This window comes from Dasypus novemcinctus, chromosome 22 (genome assembly GCF_030445035.2).
Source record: "Dasypus novemcinctus isolate mDasNov1 chromosome 22, mDasNov1.1.hap2, whole genome shotgun sequence".
Lineage (NCBI taxonomy): Eukaryota > Metazoa > Chordata > Mammalia > Cingulata > Dasypodidae > Dasypus > Dasypus novemcinctus.
The window spans coordinates 58,570,396-58,582,671 of NC_080694.1; the positions used below are offsets into that span (position 1 = coordinate 58,570,396).

General features: G+C 38.6%; 1 protein-coding gene across 2 annotated transcripts in view; it reads right to left on the reverse strand.

Annotated features, from left to right (window-relative positions):
* Positions 1-2,306: 2,306 nt before the first annotated feature.
* The window catches only part of LOC101441166 (sodium-dependent phosphate transport protein 1-like), a 37,757-nt gene continuing 27,787 nt past the window's right edge, over positions 2,307-12,276 (reverse strand). For both annotated transcript variants that reach the window (XM_058285341.2, XM_058285340.2), the window contains 3 exons: positions 10,774-10,864; positions 4,345-4,481; positions 2,307-3,293 (listed from right to left, as the gene is read on the reverse strand). In XM_058285341.2, coding sequence (XP_058141324.1) covers positions 3,116-3,293; positions 4,345-4,481; positions 10,774-10,864 — 406 coding nt within the window. In that variant the 3' untranslated portion in view covers positions 2,307-3,115. The remainder of the gene's footprint in view (positions 3,294-4,344; positions 4,482-10,773; positions 10,865-12,276) is intronic.

The window sequence follows — 12,276 nt, forward strand, 5'->3', positions numbered from 1 at the left end:
CGTGGTCCCTAGGGGAGCAGCGACAGTCTCCCAGGTACAGTGGTGGGGACCGGGAGGGAGTGAGGGTTCAACAGTGAGCCCCTGATACTAATGACTATGCTTGTGAGCTGATAAACCCAAAATAATAACAAGGCCTAGAGCAACTTTGTGCCTGGGAATTCCCTTCTGTCAGCCTTCATGTTACTCAAATGTGGCCAGTCTCGAAGCCAAACTCAGCATGTAAATGCAATGCCTTCCCCCCAGCGTGGGACATGACACCCGGGGATGAGCCTCCCTGGCAACGAGGGACCACTATCAACTACCAACTGATGATGCAACTGGAAAATGACCTTATATGGAAGGTTCAATGCGGATCAGCAGAATATCCATGTCTACATAAAATACCATGACTTTAAAATGCTGTTTGACCTAAAGTAAGGGGGAAATGGAAAGGAGAAATGAGTTTATATGGCTACGAGTTTCTAAAAAAGAGTCTGGAGGCTGGCAGAAGGTTTGCCCTCATGCACAACTGAGCAGAGTCAGAGAGACAGATAAAGCAGATACAACCCCCAGATATTGGTTCCTTTGAGGGCTAAAGAGACCCATGGGAGTTATGGTCATGGCCGATGGGGTTAACTACCAGGGCAGATGGCCCCTCTTTGGAAATGGTGTTTATGTGTGATGAATCTGGACTCAGATGGGATCTCCCTTCATAAGACTTTCATGCTAATGTGCTGGAGGTGCAGTTAATGTTGGGGTTTAAGATATATTTAGGGGATTTGAATCTCTGGACTGACAATGTGATAGCCAGATCCTGAGCCTCAACAGACTCCAGCACCTACAATCTGATTTATTGGACTTACCACACTCAGCTAAGATGGAGGTGAAGAAGGACAACCACCACACCATGGAGCCTAGAGTGATTACAACTGAAAATGGGAGGATGGCATCCAGCATCCAGGTGGAATCTGAGCCTCCTCTTGACATAAAGGTGCAATGGACACAACCAATCCAGTGTCCACATAGAAGAGGTGGCATTGGATTGGGAAAAGTGGACATAATGGACAAAGGGTATGGGGAAAGGCAGGAAGAGATGAGAGGTGGAGGCGTCTTAGGGACATGGAGCTGCCCTGGATGGTGCTTCAGAGGTAATCACCGGACATTGTAAATCCTCACAGGGCCTACATGATGGAATAGAGGAGAGTATGGGCCATGATGTGAACCAATGTATATGAGGTGCAGAGGTGCCCAAAGATGTACTTACCAAATCCAATGGATGTGTCATGATGATGGGAACGAGTGTTGTTGGGGGGGGGGAGAGGGGGGGTGGGGGGGTGGGGTTGAATGGGACCTCACATATATATTTTTAATGTAATATTATTACAAATTCAATAAAAAATAAAAAAATTTAAAAAAATAAAAAAAAAAAAAAAGATGAATTCTGAGAGCTGTCCTGAAAAGAAAGCCTGGAAAACAGAAGCCATTGTGTGCATTACTCGAAGTCTTTGACCAGGAGGCCATAGTCGACAAAGCCTGCACTTGCAGAGAGGAGGACTGTGCCGAGGCACGTGTGGGTGGGAGGCCAGGGTGGAAAATGACCAGAAGGGAAAGCCCATACAGTCCAGACCCATTTTGACAAGAAGAACGGATGTCCTGCAGCTAATGGGGCTGGGGGCTGGGGGTGGACGTCGTCTCCACAACTTCCTCTTGGGGGCTGAGAGCTTGGCGTCAGACGCCTCTATACTTACTATGATGAGCTTTAGGTTCCTTCCCAAGGCCAAGCCCTGCACTAGGGCTTGAACTTCCTCCCCTCTGGGACACTTGAGTAGTTCAATACCACACTTGTGCCCTCTCCTACACCATGAATCTTCACATTTGATCATTTTATCACCAGAGAAGCATGCATGTCTCTTTGTCTTCAGAAACAAGGAAACACCTGAAAGATGCTCCCTAATTTCACATCCCTTAAAGCTACCTGCCATTTGATCTGCTGTCCTTTACAGGACTGTCTATACTTGCTTTCTCCATTTTAACTCATTTTCTCTTTATCTTTCCTTTTTTTTAAGTTGTAAAAGCAAGAAATATTCGTCACATTCTAAATACAGCAGTAATCGTCTCTTCTGTCAAGTATACTGCATTCTTTCCTACCAAGCTTTCCCATTCTAGTTGACTGTGAGTGCACTTTGAGAGGAGGCCTCTCTTTGTCTTCTAAATTCAGGATCGATTAATTGAAAGATAAGCATTAGGGTCACACTTTCTCTTTTTTCCTTAAATGTTTTTACTGTGAAATGTAACACAGATTCAGAAAACATCACAAAACCAATGTGTCTCAAAGGAGTATTAGAAGGTAAACCCTCTTTTAATCACCACCACCTGGTTGTGAAAAATACAATATTGCCAGCATTTTAACGATTCTCCATGTGCTCCATACTAATCCCTACCCCTTCCTTACCACTGAAAGTGACAACTCTCATGACATTCTTCATTCCCTTTATTTCATATGTAGATTCCTCATCCATGTGTATATCCCCATAGACATGTTTATTTATTTATGTTTAACTACAAAGACCATGTTTATTTTTAATATTTGGTCTAGATAATGTCATTAATGATATTATTTTTGTAATGATATTCCAAAATGATTTTATTTCTTTATTAATATATTTTAATTCTTTAAAAAGATACAGATTACATAAATGTTAATTAAAAAGTAAAGGGGATTCCCATATTCCCCGCTCCCTACACCTCCCACATTTTTCCCCATTAATGACATCCTTCATTAGTGTGGTAGAGTCCTTACAACTAAGGAATGCAATCTGAAGCATGGCCACTAAGCAAGATTATTGTTTACTTTCTATTTTACACTATCTCTGCACAATTTTGTAGGATATGGCAAAATATATAATGGCCTATATTTGTCATTTCAATGTCATTGAGGACTATTCCCCAATCCCAAAAAAGCCTGCATACTACTCCTGGTTTTCCTTCCTGCACTCAGAATCTCCAGTGGCCACTGCATCCACATCAATGATATAAAGTCTTACATTTATAGAATCACAATAAATCTATAGTATAATACAGTAAGTCAACATTCCTCATTCCTCAAGATTCTGGGATTTGATGCCCAGTCCACCTCTCATTGAGATGGGGCTTCAATTCCATAGGGCGGATGGATGGGACTATCTTGCTTGCAGTTGTAATCTCTCTCTTGGTTCCTTGGGATGGTGGTTGTGCACCATCCTCTCCTTTTAGTTGTCCAGGTTGAGTCCATGAACTGGAGACTAGGTGTTGCAACTCCACTGAGATTCAGGGTCCTATAGCATTTACATAGGCAATTTTTAAAAATTTGGTATACCATTAATTTCCTTTTAATCTAGTGTTTCCTTCACCCCTTATAGTTTTTTCCTTAGGATTTTTTTTTGTTACAGAATCTGAATCGTTTAAACCTGTAAAATCTCCCAGTTTGGATTTGCTGGTGATATCCTTAGGATGTAGTTCAACATGTTCTCTGATGTATTTCACATAAAACAAAAACTATCTTGAGGACTATTCAGATTAGGTGTGATTTTCTTAACAAGACATTGGTGGATGTGTGAATTTCATCAAAAGGGAGAAAATGTCACCATGCCTCTCTTCTTGTGATGTTAACAGACGCATTGCCTGGATCCCTTAATTCATTGGGAGTTGAAATATGGGGGACATATCTTTATTCTATCCATTCTTACTCACATATTAGCTGCAATGCTTCTTCAAGGAGACCTTTCCTTTACTATTTATCACCGGTATAGTTTATAGAAGAAAGGCAAAATATCAGACTCTATTGAACACATTGTAATGGACTCTGTATCCGTCATTCAATTGTAAACCATTTTGTCAGTGTCACTTTTAAGGTATCCATTGCCAAAGCCCTTAGGAAATTCTAGATTTATATCATTTGACCCCCTGATGTCATTTTCTACAGGTCATCACTGCCACCTCTGAATCTTCTTTTCTCCTCCCTTATGTGACACCACATTCTCCCACTGTCCTTCCTCCCTCTTCACAGTCCTTCCCAGCTCTCATCTTCAATAAGAACTAGCCTTTCTCCTCCTTGTCTTCCATGGTAGAGATGCCCAGACTCCGAAATCTGCACCTCCAGTCCCAACAGATCCCCAGAATTCCAGACCTGCACCCTCAGGATGCCTAAGAGATTCAGACTCAACATTGAACCCCTTCTCCCCGCACCTGCACCCATTTCTTTCTACCCCATCTCAGTCAGCAACACCCCAGTTTCCCCTACGGGCAAGCCTCAATGCCTCTTCCTGCTGCACATCCCTGTGTGCTGTGGACTCTCCTACAGTGTTGCCTAACCTGACCACTGCTCACCTTCGGAGGAGTGTCTGTTCTCTGTCTCTAGCCCAGTCCTGGACTTCCACTGCAGCAAACACAAGGTAGAAAATGCTGCTGCCCACATTAACGGCTGACAACAGGATGAAGATTTTAAACCAGGAAGTCTCTGGATCCTGAGGGATTAAAAAACAGAATAATTATCAATGAGATTTCTAGTTATTGTTTTTTTAATGTTTAAATTATAATACTAAAAATAACATAGACTCAGCAAAGGGCACTTAAAAACTTGAAAAAACACTCTCATCAAAATAAGGCCATAATTCAATCCACAGAGATGATCACACTATCTTTCTATTCTTTTATCTATGTCTATGTCTATATAATTTTTAAATATGTGAAAATGCCATTGTGATGTACAAAGAACTAACGTTCAAGTGTGAATGTGTTTTCATGAAGATACATATCATAAACGTGCTTGAGTACCAGTAAATATTTGATTGTACCATAACCTGCTTGATTAGTATCTAGAGATTAGAAATATAAAATTTATAAATCACCCCTTATTTCTTTACATTTAAGTTGCTTTCCAATTTTGTTGCTATAAATAATGAACATCCCAGTAGTTAATTTTATACCCATCAATCCTTAGTAAAATTTTATGAACTAACTTTTCCTCATTTATGAAGATGAGTGACATGTTTTCTCTGGGTGAAAACTGGTCATTTTCACCAACAGACTTTACAATTGTGAATCCTGTTTACTTTCATAGAAAGTAGCCTACTAGATTTTGAGGTCTTTTTCTTTTAATGCACTCACAGATCATATGCAGAGGTAATTTATTTCATTTATTTATGTTATATACAAAGCTGTCCTTACATTTACATTTTGTTCCAGATTTGCTGAAATATTTTACTTTATCTTTTTCATCAGCCAAGGTTAAATTTTATGTAAATATGTAATGCATTCTGAGCAGGGATTTATCTTAATTCCATGCTTTTGAAGAAATTTATGCCTCAAATTTAAACAGTTCTTACCCCCTATTTACTCTAGTTTATTTATTGCTATTCTTCTTCATTCACATTTTTAAAAATCATCTTGTATTAATGTTGGAGTATGATTCGGGAACAGAATGTAAACACATTTTTCTTGAGGTGGGTTAGCCAGTATTCTTGCCACTTTGTTTTTTTTATAATCAAACCATTCCCTCTAATTTGAATTGTATTAACATTATAAAGAATAACACAGTAGCTGTGGCAATCAGAAGAGTGGCTCCTGTTTCTTAATGCTTTGCCTCAGAATTAGCACCTATCACTTCCTCTCATATTTCCTAAGTCAAAGGAAGTTCCATGAATACATCTAACTTCAAGCGGGTTGGAAATGCCCCGGAGGAGAGCCTGAAAAATTATTTTGGCTGCATAACTTCACTCCTGCAGAGAAAGCTGCCTTTCTCTTCACCACATAATTGCCTCACATGCCTTCCTTTATGCAGAATCCACTAATCAAGAGAGAACACCCCAAAGTCCCCTCTAGAACCTACACTCAGCCACCTAAGGGCCCAGTTTAAGAATATTCCCCCACTGGTGACCCGCAGAATTTCTGCCTAGCAAGATGTGAGCATTACTGTGGACCAGTGGCTGCCATTTGTTTCCCTTTATTAAGGGATATTTGTTTGGAATCATGGGTTGCTAAAACTACTACAGTTTACAATATGATGGAGTAGCCCTAGATATAGCATCTTGTGCATTACATCCTGATGAAGGGATGGCTCATGCCATACTTCGAACTTGAAATTGTATTACCTATAGGTTTGAAGAGATGTCTAATTTGAATAAGTTTCTTTTGATGTGACAAAAAAACTCATAACTGACTCATTCTATCTCTGGGGTCCAGTTGACCAAGATGATGGTGTAAGGTGCTCCAGAGTGCCATTCCCACAGAACTCCTTCAACAACTGGCAAAACTGGCAGAGCCATCTTTCTCAAATTTCCAGAAAACAGTCAAAGATTTGCCATAAATATGTGAGAGCCAAATAATAAAATGAAGCTTTAAACAAACTCCCAACAGTCAAGGAAATTTCTGTCATGTAAGTACCTGGATACGAACTTAAGAGACAGAGAAATCAGGAATTAGATCTCAGTGTCAAATTTTAATATATTGAGATGTGCAATGTGCAAAAAAGATTCCTAGACAATCAAGGAACAAGAAAAGATGACCCATCCAAAAGACCAAATAAACATCCAGAAACCATCAACAGATAAGATCAGATTGGGCAAACCAGACAAAGACTTTCAAAAAATGATCCTCATTATACACAAGAACATAACAGGGAACAGTGGGAAAGAACTAAAAGATATCAGGAAAACCATGAAACAACAATAAAGGAATCTTGATAATGAAGTAGAAAATATGAAAAGGAAATCAACAGAAATACCGGGGTTGAAACCACAATACCTGGAATGAAAAGCTTGAAGAGCAGGTTGGAAGTGGCAGAAGAATGAGTGAACTTGAAGGCAAGAATATTGAAAGACTCAGGATTTGTGTGAGAAGAAAAAAAGCCTAGGAAAATTGTGGGCAACCATCAAGTGTACTAATATATGCATTATGGGAGTTCCAGAAGGAGGAGAAAGAAAGGAAGATGCAGGAGGAATATTTAAATAAATAATAGCAGAAATTCTCAAATGAAAGGAAAGATATGAACATAGAAATCCAAGAAGACCAACAAACTCCAAATGGGATAAACTCCAAGAGAACCAAACCCAGAGACATACTAGCCTAACTGGCAAAGAAAAGGAGAGAGTTCTGAAAGATGCATGAGAAAACACACGTCTTGTTCAAGAGAGCCCAAATAAGATTAACTGCCAAATTTTAACATGAAGACGAGAAAAAAGTGGAATGAAATATTTAAAATGCTGAAAGAAAACAATTGCAAAACAAGAATTCTACATCTGGTGAGACTGTTCCTCAAAAAATCAGGGACAGATTAAGACACTTCCAGAAAACAGAAGCTGAGTGAGTTTGCTACCAGTAGACCTGCCCTACAAACGATGCTTATGTGAGTTCTTCAGACTTATAAGAAAGGACACTAGATAGTGGAGGAGGTGGCATGAAACAAACAAACAAAAAGCTTGGTAAGTGTGTCCATTTGCATATTTATAAACGTCAGTACTGTTTTTGGAATTTAACTCTAATTTTTATTTCATACTGGTTCTAAAATTGAAATGCATAAAAAGTTTTGATACATCTTTGGTTCAGGAATGCAATACATCAAGATATGATTTGTAAAACATACAAAAAAGGTGGAAAAATGGAGGAATATTTGAACAGTGTATTTTTAGGCTATGAAAATCAAGTAGTTATTATTTAACTTGCTTGTAATAGTTTTAGGATACCAAATTTAAGTCCCATGTTAACCACAAAGAGAACATCTCAAAAATAGAGACATGAGGAAATGGGAAGGGATTCAATGGTACACTACCAAAAAAGCAAATAAATATGTAAGTAGGCATTAACAGAAAAAAATAAGGGGAAAAAAGGGATAAGACTTGCAAATAGCAAATAGCAAAATGAAAGAAGTTGGGGCATTATCAGTAGGTTTTATAAACAAAGTAATATAATTAATTGTACAATTATAAAAAAGTTATTTCATGAATTGTAACACATGTATCACACTAATTCAAGGTGTTAATAATAGAACGTCATGGGAGCTCTATTTGGTGCATGATTTTTCTTTAAACCTCCAGCTTCTCTAAAGCAAAAAGTAAATGGATTAAACTCTCCGCTCAAAAGGCAAAAATATGCATGATAGACAAAATGCAAGACCCATCTATATGCTGTTTCCTGGAGGCTAACCCTAACTTCAAGTACACAAGTAGGTTGAAAGTGAAAGGATGGAAAAAATATTCCATGCAATCAGTAACCAGAAGAGAGCTCGGGTAGCCGTACTAACATGACATGAATAAGGCTTTAAGTCAAAAACTGTTATGAGGGACTAAGAAGATCACTATGTACTGATAAATGGGTTGATTTAACAAGTAGACAGAAGAAGTATAAGTATACATGTATAGAATGGGAGAGCCCCCAAACAGGAAACATATATTGACAGATTCAAAGGGAGAAGTAGATGTTTCTAAATTAAAGGGCTTCAAAACACCAATTTCCAAAACAGAAGATCAGAACAAAAGATGAATAAGGAAACTGAGACTTAAACAACACTATAAACTGGGTATAAGGTCAACACACAAAAATCAGTAGTTTTTCATATACCACTAATGAGCAATGTGAAGAGGGAATCAAGGAAAAAAATCCACTTACAATAGCAAAGAGAAGAATCAAATATCTAATAAGAAATTTAACCAAATTTCAAGCAGGAACTCAAAAACATATTTGCACACTAATGTTTACAGGAGCATTATTTCACAATTGCCAGAAGATGGAAGCAACCCAAGCATCCATCAATAAGTGAATGCGTTAGCAGAATATACAATGTGGTTAATAGAGCTAATGGAATATTACACTGCCTTAAAAAATAATGTTTCTTTCTTTGTTTTTCTTTTTAGCGATTTGGAAATCCTTAATTTTTATTTTTTTTATATATCTTTTTTTCCTCTTCTTTGTTTTCTTTTAAATGTTACATTCTAAAAATATGAAGTCCCCATATACCCCCCACCCCCTCACCCCACTCCTCCCACATCAACAACCTCTTTGATCATCATGGCACATTCACTGCACCTGATGAATACATTTTGGAGCACTGCTGCACCACATGGACAGTGGTCTACATTGTAGTCTACACTCTCCCCCAGTCCACCCAGTGGGCCATGGTAGGACACACAATGTCCAGTATCTGTTCCTATAGCACCACCCATGACAACTCCAAATCCTGAAAATGGCCCCACATCATATCTCTTATTCTCTCTCCCTACCATCAGCACCTACGTGGCCACTTCCTTCACATCAGTACTACAATTTCTTCCATTACTAATCGCATTAGTTCCCCAGCAGAACACCAGTAAGTCTACTTTAATCTGTACTCTATTCCTTCACCCTGTGGAGTCTGGGGTATTTATGTCCAGTCCCACTCTTCATCAGGAGGGGGCTTAGATTGCACATGGATTATGGATAATATTCTCCTGCTTACAGTTGTAGGCACTCTTGGCTCTCTGGTGTGGTGGTTGACCTTCTTCACCTCACTGTTAGCTGACCAGGGTAAGACCAATAAACCGGAGGGTAGGAGTTGCAAGTATGCTGAGGCTCAGGGCCTGGCTGTCACATGGACAGTGCAGAGATTCAGGTCTTCTGAGTATACACCAACCCCAAAGCCAACCACAGGTCTGGTAAAAGTAACAGAAGAGGCATGTGTAGAAAGGTCATATCTGAGTCCAACTCCATCACACTCAGGAACACAAACTCCAAAGTAGGGCCAACTGACATGGCCCTGAACTCCAGAGTCATCTGCCATGACCATAGAACCTGTGGGTCTCAGTAGCCCTCAGGAGAACCAGTACCTGGGTTTCTAGCTATTTTGGTGGTTTCTGGTACCCTGCTGAGGCATACGCAAGCATTACTCCTCTGATGCCCTCCCGACTCTTTTTTGGAGACTCATAGTCATATAAACTCATTTGTCCTTTCCATTTCCCTCTTTTATCTGAAGTAAAAAAGCAGTTTTTAACACCTGATATTACTTGTAGGCAGAGATATTCTGCTCTTTCTGAGTTGACCCTTTTATTCAAGATCTTTTTTAAATTATATCATCAGCTTGTGCTTGATAGTAATCCCACAGCATCAGGGAGGCTCTTCCCAAGAAAAAATAATGTTTTGATACATGATTGAACATGGATGAATCGTGAAGTTATCGTGTAAGTGGAAAGAAGTCAGAATCAAGAGAATAAATATTCAATGATCTCACTGATAAATAACTCGAATAAGCATATTCATAGAGTCAGGATTGAATCTTAAAAGTTTACCAGAGGCTACGTTGTGGTAATCAATGGGGAATTAATGATTAATTAGTACAAAGTTTCTATTTGGGGTGATGGGAAAGTTTCAGAAACAGATGGTGGTGATGAAAGAATACTGTGAATGTCCTTAACAACACTGTAATATATATTTAAGTACAATTAAATAGGAAACCGTAAATTGTATATATCCTGCTGGATTAAAACTTTTATAAAACCACAGGATTATGCAATACAGAGAAATCTAATGCAAATTATGGGCCATGGTATATAGTATAAATATATTAATATTGTTTCATTTATTTTAATAAAGGTGCTCCACAAAACTACACTAATAATAATAGGGTAAATTGTGTGAATGTGTCTGTGTGTGGTGTGGGGTTATATGGGAACTCTATTTTCTACAATTTCTTCAATGAAAAATTCATTTTAAAAACCTCATAATTCTCCTCTGTATATTATGCATGTGTATTTTCTCTGTATAAGTAATATTTCAAAAATAACTCCTTACCTGATTAATGATGATGCCAGTCAAAGTGGAAGCCATGAGTCCTCCCATTACTCCAATGAAATGTGTAACTCCTCTTAAAAATCCAAAATATCTATACATAAGAAGAATGACAATGCAAAGCTGTAAGGCTAATCAAATGCTACAGGAAAAGTCAACCTAGTGAAATCCAGCATACTAGGGATAACTGTTGATTTCATGTATTTGCCATTGCTACTTCTAAAATTCCAATAAAATTCACTTATTAGAGAAGACAGATCATGTTTAGAGTAAAACCTAGTAGAGTTGAGAAAAGAAGAAATGGCGTTTTAGAAATTCAGAAGGCAACGTGTTCTTAATGGGAACTGGTTTAGGTTAATGAGAGGAACCTCATGTACATGCAACTCTGACTGGTCAGCTCCTATTTATCGAAACCACCATCAGCTTGAAATGAGCTACAAAAGCAGCACACTCCCAAGGATGAGCAGCTCTCCAACACACATTTTAGATAGAGCCTTGGTGGAGGGAAGGGTCAGACCCTTCAGCCACGAAGAACCAAAAGAGGATGCCTTTTGGAGAGCAAAGCCCGGGTCTAATCACGGTATTATTAATAGATTGCTCAGGAACAGGGAATCTGCCCTTTCTTGCCCAGCAGAGTATCCCACTGATTGCTCTGCCTTTCAAGTCCTTCCCTTCTATGATAGTGAGGGGCTCTTTTGTTTAATTTTGGTTTCCTTTTGGTTTTTGGGTTTCTCTTCTGCTCTGTGCCTAGTTTTAGTTTTATTTCCCTGGGACTATGCCATTCCTACTCCACCTTTACAATTTGAATATGAAATAAGTGTGTAGGTTATTTGTTAATTTCTGGGTCCCTGGCTGGAGATAAATCAAGACTGAACCCAGAGCCCCTGGATAGTGGTCTCTGTGCATCTACTGGGTAGAATGGTCTCTTTTGACACCGTTGAGTTGTATCATTTTTGGAGAGGAGGGAAGTGTGACCTAAGTCAATGAAACAGGATATTTATGGTAGTGAGCAGCCAGATGTGCAGATAGTGGCAGAAATCACTCACTGTTGCCAGTACCCATAGTTGCCCTCTTCATTAGCAGTACAATCCCTGGGTTTTCACGTGGGAATCAGCCAAATTTGGACTTTCTTGAGCCTTTGTCATTTTGCCTTTATAAGCCCTTTCATCTATAAAAAGTATTAAAAGTTTATTTTATGACTAGTATTAGTATAAGGGTAAACATAGCCACGTTACAGAGTAAAACATTTCTTCTGATGTCATCTCGTAATGTCTCCCCATGTCTTAATGGTAAAATTATCATGTTTTAAAGTCTCAAATATAATTTATTTTAATGTATCATTAATTTTAAGTATAGTTTTAGAAGAGATATTTTTCTCTACTAACTACTAAAAACTAACACTCTGTCTTTCATACAGGCACACTGGAGTTTTTAGTCCAACTAGAATTGATGTATGACAATGCTATGAGGTAGGAGTTAAATTTGATGATGATGATGGTGATGATG